This window comes from Syngnathus typhle, linkage group LG12, assembly GCF_033458585.1.
Source record: "Syngnathus typhle isolate RoL2023-S1 ecotype Sweden linkage group LG12, RoL_Styp_1.0, whole genome shotgun sequence".
NCBI classification, from domain to species: domain Eukaryota; kingdom Metazoa; phylum Chordata; class Actinopteri; order Syngnathiformes; family Syngnathidae; genus Syngnathus; species Syngnathus typhle.
In genome coordinates, this window is record NC_083749.1 from 6,883,862 (window position 1) to 6,900,343 (window position 16,482).

Here is a 16,482-nt window from a genome sequence, read left to right on the forward strand (position 1 = left end):
ATGGAAGGTACACAATAACAAAAAAAAATCTTCTCTAAAACCTTTTCCTTTGCCGATGTGAATATTAAGACTTTATGAACATGTTTTGTATGGCTAGCAAAGTAATAAGCATTGAAGCAAAATGTCACGCATTAATCAGGCAATGTTAAAGGATGAGTCATTTTACTTTACTGTAGATTTATTAAAAGAAATGTGACTTGTAACATGATGATTATTTCTACGGCAGATACATGATCTAAAAAGCAAATACATTAAAATAGTTTGCAGTGTGGTTAAAGACAAAAAGTTAAAAAGAAACAGTGGTTCACGGTGCTCTCTCACAGCAAGCTAACTATGGCTCGTCAATAGCGTGTGACAAAATAAAACATGGAATATTCAGAAAATAACGTATGCAAAAAAACAATGCTTATCTTTGTACACATTCCTTCAAAATAAAGCATCCGCTGGAATTAAGCCCAGGTTGTTAATTAGCTCATATATGTTTGCTGCAGTCACTTAATTAGAACCTTTGCAATTTTAACATTGAAATGAGAGAATTTTTCCTTCTGCATTCACTTGTTTTTGTTTTCAAAAGACACTTTTTCTATCGTTATACAATCCAAATACATTCTTGTGGTTACAATAACTGGCTTTGCTTTGCACTGGGTGCTTCTTATTAGACATGCATTTAAAAAAAAAAAAAAAAGGCCTGCAGAGTGGACAAGGACAGGAGGCAGTACACCCTAAATAATGACTTCTTTTTTTTTTTTTTTTTTTACAATGTATACAAAATTGGCACGCGCTAAAGAAAATTTAAAGATTTAAAAGCCGGCAAGTGTTAACATTAAAACAAAAAAGCTGTAAAAGCATGAGGAAGCTCGTATTTAGGACTCTGACTTCTTTTTGTTCTTCTTCAAGAAGGAAGGAGTGCGGAACTTCTTTTTCTTTTTGGAGGGGGACTTGCTGGGAGACTCATCGCCGTCTGCGTCGGCAGCAGCGGGTTCCTCCACGTCGTCGGTGGGTTCGGCGGCAGCAGGGGCGGGGACGGCGTCTGAGTCCTCGATGGGAAGCGCTGGGGCGTCGAATGGGTCATCGGGGGTTAAGTCAGGCAGGGTCTGTCTCAGGGTCGCGGCGTCGCTGTCGTCCTTAAATGTCAGCACTGGCAAGGTCTCTGATGAGGGACAACGGCAACGGTAAATGACGGAAAAGGGGTCACTGCAGAGCCCGCACTCACACCAATAAAACCGCAGGAAGAAACGAGCACCTTGGAGACTTCCTGGTAAAAAAAAAAAAAAAAAAAAACATCTCCCCCAAACGCACTGACACGGAGGGACCACGATGACTGTGCCACTTTCTGCCTGTGTGTAAATCCCCATTTCACACTTCCAGTAAAAGTAGTCATTTTCTGCCATTCACATCCCCAATCACTGTTCCGTTTAAAGTGCTACTTTCTGCCTTTGGAAGTAGAATCACAGTGCCAAGAGCCTGTGTATAATCCCTTTTAAACGTTGCCTGTAAAAACCAGCTTTCCTCCCAGTCGATGTTGTAGTTAAATGCAATATGGGGCAAAGTCAACCAAGCAATTTTACCGCTTCTGAGGTAGTATCAGAGAAAGACCCCTATAAACCGACACGGAATAGTGGTGGATTAAGTTAAACGGGAAATCTTTTAAGATGGCAATTTTCTGCCTTTTTCCTGTCACTGGTTCTGTTCATACGGTACTGAATGGAAATGAGCGACAAAGTCAACCTAAGATAACAAGCGACACACGTCAGAGCCAAAACAACACTGCTTATTATCCTGCCAGCATTAAACAAACACTTTTCCTCAAACAGTGGCCTCTTGCTCTAACACATAGCGCACCTTAATTAATCGCTACACAAGTAGTGTTTCTTCCTCCATGACATGTGGGCGGTAATTAACATTACTAGTGGCGCCAACAAAGTCTGCAGAACAGACATGTGATCTGCTAAGTTGATTTTTCTTTTTTGTGTTGTGGAAAAAAAAGAAAAAAGTGCCCACAAAATTAAAACTGGGGAATAAAAACGTAATAAAATCAGAGAAGAGGACAGCATAAGCAGAATTTGCAATTGAGTAAACGAAAAGGGCCACTATATGAGGAAATGAGTACTTTCCATCAATTTGTTTTACCTTTATTTAAACAGCAAAATCTTAATAAGTGCCATTCCTTTGATCATTTCCACCCTGTGTATACAAACAAAAATATGTATATTATATTGTGCTACAAACTTCTTTGGTGCTTTCAAAGGTTTAAAAAAAAAAAAAGCAAAGCCACACATGTGAGGTCACAACACCACACATCAGCATTCTTAACCTCCTGAGACCAAAAACTCCTGCTCAAACAGAAATGATCCGAATCTAAACGTATCATCAAATTTCCCTTGAACTTAGGAACTACTCACCGGCGCAAAGTTGGAAACGAAATACTGTCTTAATAAAAGGGTCGCAGGAGGAGAATTGAATCTGAAATGATGCTGCAAGTTTAAATGAAACAACCGGGGGAGCCAAACAAGTAGTAACCAGTTACAAGAAGCTCATCCAGCTACCCAACAATGTTAGTCTCATTTTATTCAGCCTACGCCGCCACCGTTCCTCTCCTACACGCCCACACACATATACACTTAACAATACGGTGACAGCGTTGGCCTTGGAGCAGCGTTTCCAAGCGCAACAGCATGAAAAGCCAACAACGGGAAGCCACACACGCACACTTAAATCAGGCACTTGTGTACCTGGTGAAGGAGGCATCTGTAATATGAACAAATAGAAAAAAAAAAATCAGGATTTCACCTGACCACTCGGAGAAGGAAAATGTGATTACTTTGCGACAGTGGCAAGGGAGTAAGGTTAGTCGATAACAAACAGGTGGGTGGTGAGGGTTACTTCAACTCCGTTATATCCCTGCAAGGTTATTTGTTGCCACAACGTTTGAAAAGCGGTTTTCGTGGGAACTAATTTGAATTAGGAGATGTCTGAAATAAACCTCACCCACATCCAGAAGGAGCCAGAAGAGGAGTTAAGAGTCATGGAGCCATTAGTCCATATAGCACTAGCGCTAGAGGCATGAGCAAGAGAAGCGGCATGTCTACAGACAAGGATGGAGATGGGTCATAAAATGGGGTGGGATTATGGGGGTTGGAACTGTACGTACTTACTATGGTAACAGGTACTCTTTTGCATTTCCATCTCCTGATTGTAATCGCAGCCACAAAGAAGAAAAGAAGCACAAGTAGAAACAAATGTCGATGCAGATCAAACCACAGGCACAGTGTTAAAATTAAGAGGGGGGAGAAAAAAACATTTGGGTTGGGTGATTGTAAGAATGGCGACCCCGCCATTCTTGGTGGAACCCAATGAGATGGGCGATGGAAGGCGGAGAATCAAAAAGGGGAGATGTAATAGAGCTCACGTGTTGGATTAGAACAGACGTCAAAGCTGCATCTTGATTTTAAATCGAGAATTACCAATTAATTATCACTTTGGATGCTGCAACGACGTCGGTGTAATCCAACTGTAATAAAGACCAAGAGGAAGGACACACTCGATTTGATGATCTTGAGAAATTATTTCAGTTCATGTTTTTAGCAGTTTCTCCTCAAAATCATGAAAAAGGTTTTAGAGTTTAACTCTATAAATGGAATGACGTTTTGCTTCGTACAGTAATCATTCAACAAGCCAAGACTGTGATTTTCTTTGTAAATGAGCAAACTAACAAGCAAGGATTGCTGACATCACACGGTGACGCCATGCAGTTTGAATTCCGAATTATTTTGGGGTATTCTTCTTTGCAGATGTTTGATATGAGCAACTTCTCTATATGAACTTAACTCTGTAAAATTAAATACTATGCCAGCCTTTTTGTGTACTTGTTTAGTAACTATAAGAAAAACAATGGGGTCTTGCTACAAGGGATTTCCTGCAAGTTAAAAAGTAAAGGGACATTCAAACGTCTTTTTGAACGATCATACTAATTTTTTCCTCTTGGACTGTTATTACTCCAAAACAGCACAACAGCAATGCAATTAAAACATTTGAACAGCCAAACAAATGCTTAGGAGACTCCACGTTGCCCTCTGGAAGACCACCGGACATGGCGTCCTTCCAGCCATGTTTAAACTAAGTGAGGCTAGTCGGAGTCCTGGGACCTTTAAGTGGGCCAACCTTACCTTCCTCTGCCCTGACTGGAGTGCTGGGTGGTGTACAGGTGGCCTTTGGGTCTTTGGCCTCTTCCTCTGGTTCCTCCAACTCTTGATCTGCGTTGGATTTAGAAAAAAAAATGACTACTTGACAAAACAAAGAACAGAAGGATTGGTTTTAGACGAGAAGGCTTCATCCAATAGGTCGTAGTTGAAATCTCCCTTAAAAATGTCCCAAAAGGGCAACAAATTTGACACATGGACAAAATCATTGGTAGAAAGAAAAACCTCCATTCATCACCGACAAAAAATGACAAAAGAAATAAAGAATGAAAATGTACACAAATTTAGCCGATGAAAACCAGGCATTGTAGAGAACTTAATAAAAAGGTGCCTTTATAGTCTGGTGTATTTATTGTATCTGGCACAAATTCAATGTGACGATTACACAAAGCGGTCCCAGAGTCTCAAGACAATCCAGTGCTGGATAGCGCAAAGCAGTCCCAGAAGAAACCAGAACCCTCTTCCATACCTTTTGTAGTTATTTATGAGTCATTGTTTCTTTTTAGAAATGTTTCTATGAATATATTTGACTATATACACCGGTATATTATTATTATTTTTAACCATTTTATAATGGACCAATGGGGGTTTTGCTTCTTTACCCCAACAGGATTTCTAACACTGGGCACCACATTTCGGTCCACATTGCCTTGGTAGTCTTGAGATTTTATTGAACCATGCACAGATGGAAAAGTTCCTGTGCTGGATGCAGCAAAGCAGCACAACAACATAACCATGTCTCAAGACACGATGCCAGATACAAATATCTACAGATCCAAGTTTACATTTCAATAGACTTTTGCCACTGTGCTGAAGACATGGCTAGGTTGTCTTCTTTGAGGGTACCAACAAATTTGTCCACGTGTGTAGCTTTCAAGTTATTTCAAAGGTGCAGGAGAGAGTGGACACCACCAGAATCAATCCAGGAAAGGGTTAGCAGGAAGAAGCATCACCTTTCCAGTCCAGATCTGAGCTGCTCTGATTGGAGAGGTTAAGCACAGCACACCACAGCAAAAGGAACGTTTGGATGCGAGGAGCGAGCACCCGGGCGTCCTCGGCTCCTCGTTCCAATCTGCGGAATTCTCGGATGCCTTTGACATCAGAGCGAGGGGTTTGGGGGGGCAAAAGGGGGGGGGGGGGAGCAGCAGATTCGGGACCCGCCCGGAGAGGGCAAAGAGGACGGGACAAGGATGATCGCCTCCGCTTGGCCTCATGTACCTTCAGCCTGATTCGCCTCCATCGGCTCCTTGCTGAGGGCTCGCAGCACGGCGCAGTGGAACTCCTTATGAGGAGAGTCCGGGTGGACTGCATCCACAAGGCCAAGGGGCGGGGGCCCCTGCCCGGAGGCTGTTGCCGTGCCGGGTTCAGATAACACGGGAGGGGGAACTGGGGCTTCGACCGTCAGCACGCTTTCCAGCTCGGAGGAGAGTGCGGCCTTGCAATCACCTTCATCCTGCACTGTGAATCCATGTTGGCAGTGCACGTGGAGGTGGAGAGATATCATTACCTAGTTTTCCAGTACAGCATATACCAGTCTACCTCCATTCGAACAAATAAGCTCTCCCACAATTAGATGCTTTCTTATTTCTCTATATCTGTTCACCAGAGTCAGTTTTAACTCTGTTGCTAACCAGAACAGCAGCAACCACAGACGCGCGTCGTAAATAGTCTCTCGTCATCATGATTTACTGGAGGGCTTGCTGGAGCTATTTACCTTCAGGTCCTTTCTGCTTCAGCTCTACCTCTCGACGATACTCGTCCAGCTCTTGGTCGGTGAGCTTGTTGAAGGGGTTGGGCCCCTGCTTGCTGACAATCACCTTGGGCTGGTACTCCTTCTCAATGATGGCCTTGGACGCGGTCACCAGTTCTCCCTTTGGGACCAAGACAAGGAGGAAAGGAGGGGGAGGTGGAAACAAGAACGTACCTCAAAATGACGCTGAGAGATCAAAACAAAAGCTGAAATATTGTCATTTAAATGTATTTTGCATCTTAAATATTCTTCTTGAGCAATCACAGGACAGATTTGACAATCTTACAATTTTCACGAAAGACAGTGAGACAATGGCGGGAAAATAATGTCCTGGCACCTCCGCAGTATGTTCACACTTTCTAAGCATCCAAAAAAATTGTTCAGATGTCTATGTTGCTCACAGTCACAAGGGGCATAAATATATTTTTGTGGCCTCATAGGAACTACTCCATGTGTATGCGTGTGTGTAATATTAAGACCATGATGTAAAGTTAAACACTGGACATTCACTTCACCCGTCCTGACATGTTAAAAGCAATAAAAAGCAAAAGTCTCTTCTGCGCAGCCACTTTTAGATAAGTCAAACAAACGCTAGGCTCTTTCGAGGGACGATGTGAGTAACAGATTAGTGACTGGAGCTGCAAGTACCTTTCTAATAGATCTAGCAGGACTATAGGACCCCTCCGAGGCATCGAGGCCGTCAATAGTGTCTGTACAGTCAGACAGAGGGGCGTCCTGCAATAGTAAACCCAGTGAGGGTGGAAGGAGGTGGGAGGGGCAGCAACGGGGAATTGCGATCCACGCATGCGGAGACGGAGCGGTTTTGCACAAGCAGCATCATTGCGCCATTTACTTTCGTATACTCCGTCCTCACCCAAATTTGGTGCAATTACACCAACTGCAGCAAACATGCAGAAGCATGCAAAGTGAAGCAGAACAGTGCGTCAAAGCGGCAATCAATTTTAATATCAACAAACTCGAAAAATAGCAGTTCTGCTGATTTCCCTCACGCCCTGCTCTTGCTTTGATTTTGGAAGCGAAAAAAAAAAAAAACAATGAACGCATGCACCCAAAACCTAAAAGATGTCATGATTTTATTTTGTGCTCAGCATTCCATGAAGCCCGCCAAAGCTCATCCAAAAATTAATACAATTCTAATGGAATGATATAATGTCTATGGTATCAGGGGATCCTGACCCGGAAATAATATATTTTAGCCCCATTTCCAGTGTATATAAAATAATATTTGGTCACTTTGGTATGTATAAATCAAATTGGGGTACTTATACAACCAAATAGGAGCCACTATTCCTCTCCAGGTCAGGACAGAAGTGACATTGCAGCACCGACCTGCTGAAAGTTGCGCTCCACCACTGAGCCAACGCACAGAACCTGAGACTGAGGTCCGGCAGTCTTAATGTCCTGCAGATTCTGCTCGCGGATCTAGAAAGACATAAGATGAATGGATATTTTATAGTAGCAAACAGGAATGAACAGGAACAGAATCCAAAACTACCTTATTCCTCATTTCCAGCACTTCTTTGGGATTGGTGTTCAACGGGATGAACTGATTGGCCACGGCGGCCTGTCGCATTCCATCCTCTTTAGTCCACTGCGAACGCCACACAAAAACAAAGTCAAACCAAAAGAGAAGCAAGAAGCTGAGAACCAAACAGAAATTATAAACAAACACTTTTTTTTGCAGGCTTCACTAAAACTAAAATAACCATGCTCAACAGAAAAAAAGACCAGAATAGGTTGGTATGGGAAAAAAAAAAAAAAATGATTTGAATGAAGTGAGTCAGTGATGACCACATTTTTTTTGTTCTGCTCAATCACTATCCAGCAAAAAAATTCTCAGCAAATACCAAATATTTCTATATTATTTAAATGTATAAAAATAATCTCTAAAAATAAGGATGTGCCTTTACACCCTAGAGAACATCTGTCATATTTTGCAGTTATTACATAAAGTCTAGCGTACGATACAAAATTAGTGTTGGTCTGTTATCGCTAATTTGAAAGACCACAAAAAAAAAAAAAAACGCTGACTATTGATAATTTGCATGATGAGTTGTAAGGAGATAAATTGAATTGATGCGCAGCGGCTAGTTTGTTTCCCAATTGTCAGTGTTAAGCTGAGTAAAACAAAGTCATGAACAAAAACAAGCTGATGAAGGTGTTAACATCCCAGAACGAGGATGAGTAGTAGAAGAAGAGGAGAGGGATGGGGTGAGGAGCGGGCGGGCGGGCGGGAGGACGATGACGCTTATGAAGCGAGTCGGGTGGGCAGTGAAGGGTGAGCTGGCATCACCAAAGTCATTTTCAAAGCTGATTAGACAACATCAACATAGACAACAGAGATAAGGAGAGAGAGAGCAGCCCTGTTTTGGAAGTGGAATGCAACTTTTGGGCATTGAAAAAAAGTTCGACATTAATTTAATGTAGTTTTTGTATTACAATAATTCACTGGATTTATTTTTCTCTGGCAAGCACAGTGTTGCATTGCCTTCAAAATATTGTGTCCAACAAGTCCAAGTACTGTGAAGTATTTTGCTTATTATTTTGAATATTTGTGCAAATGAGGGAATGCCCCCTAAAAAAAATAAAAATAATCATCCCCTCACATCTGTTGTTGAGTACCGCTAAATGAAAATGCCCCATCAACCGCACTAATTGCAGAAATACAGCTTTTGTAAACCTGGTAATGCTCAGCAGGGATTGTAATCAAATTGAATTATTTTCAACTCAACAAGAAGAATGAGCAGCAGCAGGTGAAGATTCTAGCGGTCATGCAAGAATTACTTTCTTATTAAAAATTTGTGCCTGTGGGAAGCTCGTATTTTTTTTTTAAACACAGTCTTGGCGTTAAATGAGGGAGAAAGGAAGGAAGGAAAGTGGGTGGAGCATGAAGATGGACATGTAAACACGATTGATATACTCACTGAGGAAGAGCCTCACAACACAACATCACCTACTTTTCCAACAGGAGATAATTCATTTTTATAAGGCCAGGTCAAATTAGTGTCCCCCTCCCCCTGCCCTGCTGCCAATCATGCAGATTTACAGAAAATTATAATAAACTCAATAAGAAGCAATTGCAATTTAATTTCCTTTCTTTTTTGGGGGGGAAACGCAAATCATAAATTCAAGCTGCATAATCCTAAAAAAGGGGCATTCAGCCTGTCTGAAGTATGCAAGCGATTTACTTGTTGGGCTTGATAAAGAAATATATAAAAGAAGGAGTATAGCAGAGTGGTGAGCACCCCCTGCTGCTCGCTCCTCTGGAAAATACATTCTCAACAAACAACGACGACGATGCATTTCAGGACCCACACATGCTGTGGGGCATGCGGTGGGGCAGCTGGTCGGCCGTCATGACGCATTCAAGGACTGCGGGGGAAAACAATAAGCTACACGGCGATTAAGGCGGGCTAGGAAGAGCCTTTTGAAAATTAAAGAACAAAAATACCAGTAAACAAGTATCATTAGTAGGGATGACTATTTGGCTATATTATTGAGAGATGTTCTAAAATCCTGTTTTTATACTTTATCTTGAATTCTTGATTGGCAACACAGATTCATTTACATTTCATTTTTTGCCTTTTTGCAAATAAACACGATGAAGAAAAGTATTTTCCGGAAAGAGCACGTAATCAAAAAAGATCAGGGGGAAGAAAAAGTGTGTGTAGTGGAATTACTTGTGAACCGTTCATTCGAGGGGAAGTGGGCCCAAATTGGCTGCAGTGTTCTCATTCTTTTTAGTTTGCAATAAGGCAATACGGCTTTTCCCCTCACAGCCAAGCACACCAAGATGTCGACCAACTGCCGCCAACAAATCAGCTACGGTACACACACACATACTATGAACAATAAGGTAGGCACAGACCAAGCAGTTGGTTATACAGCTTGGCACGCAGACACCGGACGAGAGAGACTGCAGCAAGGGTTTGACGTGATCGTGTGTTATGTTCGTCCACACCTTAGGCTTCGACTTGGGGCTTCCGCCGTCGGGCCCGTCCTCGCCGGGCTCGTCGGGCCGACCGCCGGCATTGAGCCAACGGGTCTTGTCGCGCTGGCCGCGCTGGAAGCTGTGTTTCATTGGGGAGCGAGCGCCCGAGTCGCTGTCCTCGCCGTAAGTGTAACCGGCCAAGTGAGCGCTCTCCGCGTCACTGTACTTTTTACCTTTGTCTCGTAATGCCGGACAACGGTAAGGGTAGCCGGTCCGATAGCCCTGATGGGGACCAGATGGTAAGGATTAAGAGCGTAATCCTGTAAAAAAAACCCGTGATGGAGGTTGACGTACCAGGTTGTCGAGCATTCGCATGAGAGCCTCAAACTCTTGCTCCCCTACTAGCCACTTGGGCTGGGCGGTGGACCCGTCGCCGGCAGGCTCGGGAACGCGAGGACGGGACTTGTACTTGCTTGGGTCAAGCATCACCAGGTTATCTGGGCCTCCAGCGCTGGCCAGTGTTCGCACCTACGGAACAATAAAAGAATCAGGCTATTATTAAAAAAAAAACACTCGTGAAAATGAAGGTCATTTTCAGCATTTCAGCCGATGGATTAGAAATGGCACGAACAAGATGTGCTTTGGCCATGAACACATTTTATAACCCATTTTCATCTCCTAATATAAAGTCCAAAGAGCTGTCACTATCACTGAAGCAACTTGCCATTAGGCTGCCACTTGGCACAACCGAAAACATAACAACAATACTTCATCGAAGAAAAAAAGAAATCTCTCCCACCTGAATCTCACATGCGTTGACCAGGTTGTGGATGTAATAGAAAGCTTCCTCCACAGTTTCGCCAACTGATAACAAACCGTGGTTCCTTAAGATGAGCACCTGAGGTGGTACAAGAACATGGGAGGGTCTTAGGATGAAAACTAAAGAAGATTAACAACAGCAGCTATTGAGAAGGTACCTTAGCATTTTTGCCCAAGTTCTTCTGAATGTCAACTCGTTCCTCCTCATCCACCACTATGCCTTGGTAGTCATGGTAGGCCACCTCACCGAGGGCAAGAGCCTCAGGTGAGATGGGTAGCAGGCCGCATTTCATGGCCGACACCTGGAATTACATGGAATAAACTTTTGTGATAAGAAGCTTATGTTTTGTTGTCTGGAAGGTCAGAGTCAGAACCCCAATCCCAACATCCTATTTTCAGACTCACCGCTGCGCCAGCAGCCGTGTGTATATGGACGACGCACTTGACGTCCGGCCGCGCAGCATAGACGGCAGCGTGCAGATTGAAGCCGGCGCCATTGACGCCGAGGTTAGTGCTTCCCCGATCTACGATGTCACCTGACAAATCTATCTTCACCTAAAAAACAGGGGATTAAAACAAAAAAGATAAAAATAGAGCAAAAAAAAAAAAAAAAGCAGTTGAACGTCAGAACAAGACTCACCAGGCTGGATGCGGTGACTTCACTATACAGGAGCCCAAAAGGGCAAATGAGGAATCGATCTTCCTCGGAGCTCACCCTTACCTGGATGACGAGGAGTAAGTGGCATTACAACAGAGATTCCACAAATTGCTGTTTTGCTATAAATGGTCTTACTGTGAGATGGTTGTAAATGAGTTGCGACCAGCCAAACAGGTCAGTGAGCCGGTAGAACGCTGCCAGCTTGCACCTGAGGAGCTTCTCGCCTTTGTCATACGAGATAGAATCCGATCCACGTAAATCGTTCACCGGTGTGACCATGCCCAAACCTAAAGAAAAGGGGTTCATATTGGAGGTGGGAAAACAGGTGGTGCTAGAGCCATTTTCAAAAATAGTGTGGCAAAAGACAGAGAGAAATTCTTACTCATGTTGAGCGCTGCCATACCCCCCTGCGGCGCAGCAGGACACATGGCGGGCATGCTGGTGGTCATGAAGTCGGCAATCTGCTGCAGGGCCAGCAGGCTGGTGGGTGTCTTGCCTTTCTTCAGTTGATCTTGGATCATGGACTCCAGCTCGTCGCAGAACACCTACAAAGAGGAGCCATTGGGAAAAAGCACATTATTCCTCCACAGAAGGTGTGTGGCAACAGAGATATCAACCAAGATTAATGTTGAAATGTGGAAACTAATGTGTTAACGTGCAAGAAGAAAGTCAAGATTAGCATACTTTGCTAATCAATTCTAAAAAGATTTGATGATGACAAATCCAAATCAGTGGCATCAGCTGGAAATAGCAATGAGGTGTTGGAAAGAGCTGGTGTAGTACATAAAGAAAATTGGTCAAATGAGTTGTGGTGTTGGTCAGCTAACTCTCCCACTAACCGGGCTCTGGAGGATCATGGAGACTCGCTTCTTCTGTTCCATCATGTTGAAGTCCTGGCGCAGGGCGGGCGCCATGTTTCTTTCCCGCTGGTACTCGGGGCTGCTCTCGTCCACCGCCCGGTCAAAGTAGCGCTCCTTGTGGGGGGCGGTGGCGGGAGGGTGGGCCGTCACCACACCGGCACCTGAGTCGCCGTTCATCCTGGCCTCCTGCAAAAGGAAGTGAAAATTCCTGGGTTTATTTCCTCACTTACTACTCACCAATAACTAGTACGCATTCCACTTGCAGTTTTAATACACAAGTTTTGAATTAATACTACACAGACTATTGGATGATGATTGGCTGACTTGCACGAGTGCAAACATACGAGCATAATGGGGTCGGTCCGACAGCGGGGTATCAATAACAAAAAATGTTCCATGACAATGCTGCAGTGACCCAGAACAATCCAATTCTGTCTGTCCTGACTCACTTATTAGATTTCTACCCAAGCCCGGGCACTTTAGAATCCTCACCCCCTGGCCTCCGCCGAGCCCAGTTAACCTAATTTTATTTTATTTCACAATTGGTAGTTTAACTCCAAACCTAACTTCTGCATACAACCTTTAGAAAGTCTTTTATCTGCAGGCTGGTCGTTAACTGAGCCCTGCGTGTATCACTCTTTTTTTTATTTGACTCCCTCTTTAAATAAGGACGTATCGGTACTTCAATTCTTTTTGCTTAGTGTCAGGAAAGAAAGGAAGCATTCTTCCAAGCACGAGGCAGATGGACTGTGTCATCTCACAGCTCCTCATCCCGCCTTGCAAACGTGGGCGCCGGGATGGCGGGTGGGTGGAGGTGATGGTGTGTGTGTGTGTGTGACGGGGGGGGGTGTTGTTTGCACATCTCCAGTCCTGTTTGAGGGTGTCATCTCTATGGAGACCTAACACATTACCATGGTAACAAGACAATCTTGTAAAAATTACTGTTACGTAAGAGCAGCTGTGGGCTAAGATGCTAGCAGTACAGTCGGTATTAAACGCCACACACGGCGAACTTGTGTAACGGAACATGCCAAAGGAAATAAAGGCACACGCAATTGTTATGGCTTCAGATTAAAAGGAAGGGTGCGGTGAAAAGCTCCGGCTGATGCACCAGCCTGCAAATCAGGGCGATTTATGCAGGTTTGTGTTGCCATCACTGTGATGGCAACACACAGACTTACTCAATCCTGTGGGAGTATGGAGCCATTCTGTAAACTCAATACGGAGAGACCAATGAAGGGCTCTAACATGAAGAGGGGCTAGAAAGGACTTAACAAAGATAAGTGTAATGATAATGATAGAGCCAGTAAACCAACATAGGTGCGCTAAAGTGTCTGGGAGCTCAGTAGGAGCAATATGCAATGGTGGAAAAAAACATTGATTTTTTTCTTCCCCTCAAGTAAATGCAAACGCAAATAGCAGGAAGCACAACGCCTAATTATTGGATTCGAACGGTGTACTATTTCCAAGTAGATGTTAAGGTGAGCAAATAGCTGGAAGCACAACGGCTCAAGACCAGCAAGAAACAAACAGCTTCATGTTCCCATGATCCTAAGGTAAATAGCATAGAGCTGGAAGTGCATTGGTTTATAACCAGCTTTTCTTGTTTCCAAGGAGATACTGAGTTAAACAGCATGTGACTGGAAGCAAAATAACAAATGACTAGGAGAAAACAAACCCTTTCCATTTTCTTACATGTCGTCTTATCATTTACTGCAATCACCTACACAGAATATTTTGACCAAGTAGACAAATAGATAACAGAGAGGAGTAATTGGTGGATTATTTAGATTGAGCAGTTTCTTGTCCACAATTTAATATGATGAGGGCCGTTTTACTTTGTTGAGTTGTATTTATCTTGTCAAACACTATGTGTTTAACTATTTCAAATAATGTCTTCATGATTCATTTTAAAATGTACGTACGATAGGATGTTTAAGTAGGATATGGTTGATGATTTGGTACAAGATGTACATCATTCCATCCAATTTTACAAGTGGACAGACATGATTAGTAACTAAATATGCTTATTGAAATGAAGACTTAAAGCATGTGGTAACACTACAAAAGCATGTCAAACCTTCCCTGCATCCAAAATCAATCTAAATATAGCATCAATCGTTGCAGAAAATGCAAAAACAATACAGGCGCCGACCCATGCAGCTGTTGAAATGCACGATAAGGCACCACAGGCCCAGCGTTAGCTAAAGATAGAATGGGCTAACTTAAAAAATATAAACCACTGTTCCCCTTCTTCTAAAAGGTGATCGGATGACTTATAGAGTAAAAACAGCTCAGCATTGCAAAAAGAAAAAAAGTGCACACCCACTTCCCTGCAGCCTCCATTGATCAAGCAGCGACACATTAGCAAAACAACGTTAGCTTGTTCGCATTCACTTTTAAAACATACGGCGCTGGCAAAAACAAGTCAGGAGCCATGTTGATTCAGGCAAACGACAAAAAGCCCTCGAAGCTTACCCTCTCTTAAACGAGGTGATGAAACGTAACCCTTGACAGTTGAAGGCAGGCAGGCAGGAGAATTCCGCTATTTTTGTCCACAGAATCTGTCGATAGCGGAGTGAAAATTCGCCCTCCCCTAGCGTTGGTCGTCCCCCTAATTTGGCTCCTCCCTCTCCACCATCATCCAGACTTGGGTGCGGCCAGCTACCTTATCTATCTTATAATTGGTCAAATAGCAACACGTGACAATACTGGAACGCCCGATTGGGTGACGATGCCGTAGCCCCACCTTTCGCGTGGAAAGAAGATTTGGGAGGAGTTTTATTGGTAACACGTGATGTTACTTGGACGTCTGATTGGACAAAGCTTCAGCCCATTGTAAACAAAACCGAAAATATTATGAAATCTTAACAGACAATAACTCAAGTGGAGTTAAACATCAAGTATTTGACATTGACTGTAATTATGTATGTAACATAATGTTTTGATGCTGTATGGACCTAATTGGACCTTTGACTGGGCTGAACATTGGTGCTTATGTCTGTCTAGCACTTACTAGGTCTGCATGTAAAATTGATTTCAGCACTAAAATTCATCCCATTGTTATTTATTCATTAATTGTCATTTATAGAGAATTGTATTGTCATTTTACAACAGTTTAGTGTACTAAATGTTATGCTCATTTGCACACAATAAAGATCACAAATTCAAATTGGCGATTCACGTTATTTTTTACTTCGTATTTTCTTACTACAACTAATTCATGCAATGAAATCTCAGAGGTAACAAATATTTAGGTTTACACAAACAGAAATGTAAAGTCATGCATCAAATATAACATATAACAATGGCAATATGCAAATAACTTGAACGAGAGATGAAGTGGGAAGATAGTTCTAAACGAAGCGGTCAGATATCCTTCCCTGTGGGAGGTCACCAATTACAAGACATCTCGGAGGCGGCGTCACTGTTCCTGCGTGTGCGTACGGGCAACCAACATATCTCGGACTGCGCGTCATCAGCTGGGTGAGCACGCCCCCTGCGGAAGCCATGTTTGGAGGCGTGCCTCCCTGACCACACGCGAGGCTTCGGGTTCATCTGATGAAGAAGCCGTCATTGGTGGATGAGATGTGTCATTGTTATGACAGAATTAGTAGGTATGTCAGTTGGTTAGTTAGACAGTACCAAGGTGTGTACTTGCTGTCACCATTTATCGTAATCTTACCTGAACAAAAACCGACGTATTCATATGAAGACTTTCCACACGCTCTGTCAAGTGATTCAACCACTCCACATGGTCACTCAGTGACTGAGAAAGTTCACTGTTGCCCTGCACACACGAGTAATATTGTATCATAGATGACATGCATAGAGTACTGCTGTATGGACTATCTCAATCACCGCAGACAAGTTGTCCTTGAGCTCAACTGCAGCCAGGCGGATGTGCTCCAGTTTGTCAATCTGCTCTTTGAGGCGGTCGTCGAGCTCCTGCATCATCATCAGGCCTTCGTTGGCTCTCCAAGCCACCTTAGCCATGCTGCCTTACACCACAACACCCTGATAACCTGTTAATATTGCATATGAACATGATTCATAAAGTGCGGCACGTGGCCCCGTAGTGGTACACAAATTACTTATTTATTTAAACTGGCCCCAATCCAATGAGCTACAATTTTTAGGTACAGTCCAATTGTATTTAACCTTTAGGTACAATAAAACTGCATTTACTCTTCAGGAACTGTTTTCAAAGGTTTATTTAAGTGCAACTATCTACAATGCAATTG

At 43.2% G+C, this 16,482-nt stretch overlaps 1 protein-coding gene across 28 annotated transcripts; it reads right to left on the reverse strand.

The window, feature by feature from the left end:
* Positions 1 to 160: 160 nt before the first annotated feature.
* add1 (adducin 1 (alpha)) lies at positions 161 to 14,862 on the reverse strand. 28 transcript variants are annotated; one of them, XR_009716410.1, is made up of 20 exons: positions 14,717 to 14,862; positions 12,218 to 12,424; positions 11,761 to 11,923; positions 11,514 to 11,665; positions 11,361 to 11,441; positions 11,126 to 11,275; positions 10,879 to 11,022; positions 10,701 to 10,799; positions 10,256 to 10,429; positions 9,839 to 10,183; positions 7,466 to 7,561; positions 7,300 to 7,392; positions 6,598 to 6,684; positions 5,914 to 6,070; positions 5,418 to 5,657; positions 4,167 to 4,253; positions 3,156 to 3,189; positions 2,733 to 2,748; positions 2,131 to 2,184; positions 1,133 to 1,150 (listed from the first exon to the last, which is right to left on the reverse strand). XR_009716410.1 is itself a non-coding variant. In XM_061293521.1 (19 exons), exons 2-18 carry the CDS (start codon positions 12,413 to 12,415, stop codon positions 2,133 to 2,135), a joined length of 2,334 nt encoding a protein of 777 aa, XP_061149505.1. In that variant the 5' UTR covers positions 12,416 to 12,424; positions 14,717 to 14,862; the 3' UTR covers positions 1,012 to 1,150; positions 2,131 to 2,132. The 28 variants fall into 28 exon arrangements, 26 of the variants coding, with proteins under 26 accessions (XP_061149528.1, XP_061149504.1, XP_061149529.1 ...); XM_061293521.1 differs by lacking the exon at positions 3,156 to 3,189 and having other exon boundaries at positions 1,012 to 1,150; XR_009716411.1 differs by lacking the exon at positions 5,418 to 5,657 and having other exon boundaries at positions 1,134 to 1,150.
* Positions 14,863 to 16,482: the final 1,620 nt, after the last annotated feature.

What these genes read in the sequence shown, in the direction of transcription:
- add1 (XM_061293520.1), bottom strand. Translation starts at nt 12,415, where the DNA reads ATGAACGGCGACTCAGGTGCCGGTGTGGTGACGGCCCACCCTCCCGCC. An exon ending in ACTTGGGCAAAAATGCTAAG is followed by an intron (nt 10,800 to 10,878) that starts GTACCTTCTCAA and finishes GTACCACCTCAG; the next exon opens with GTGCTCATCTTAAGGAACCA. An exon ending in TCCAGTCAGGGCAGAGGAAG is followed by an intron (nt 1,151 to 4,166) that starts GTAAGGTTGGCC and finishes GTCCCTCATCAG; the next exon opens with AGACCTTGCCAGTGCTGACA.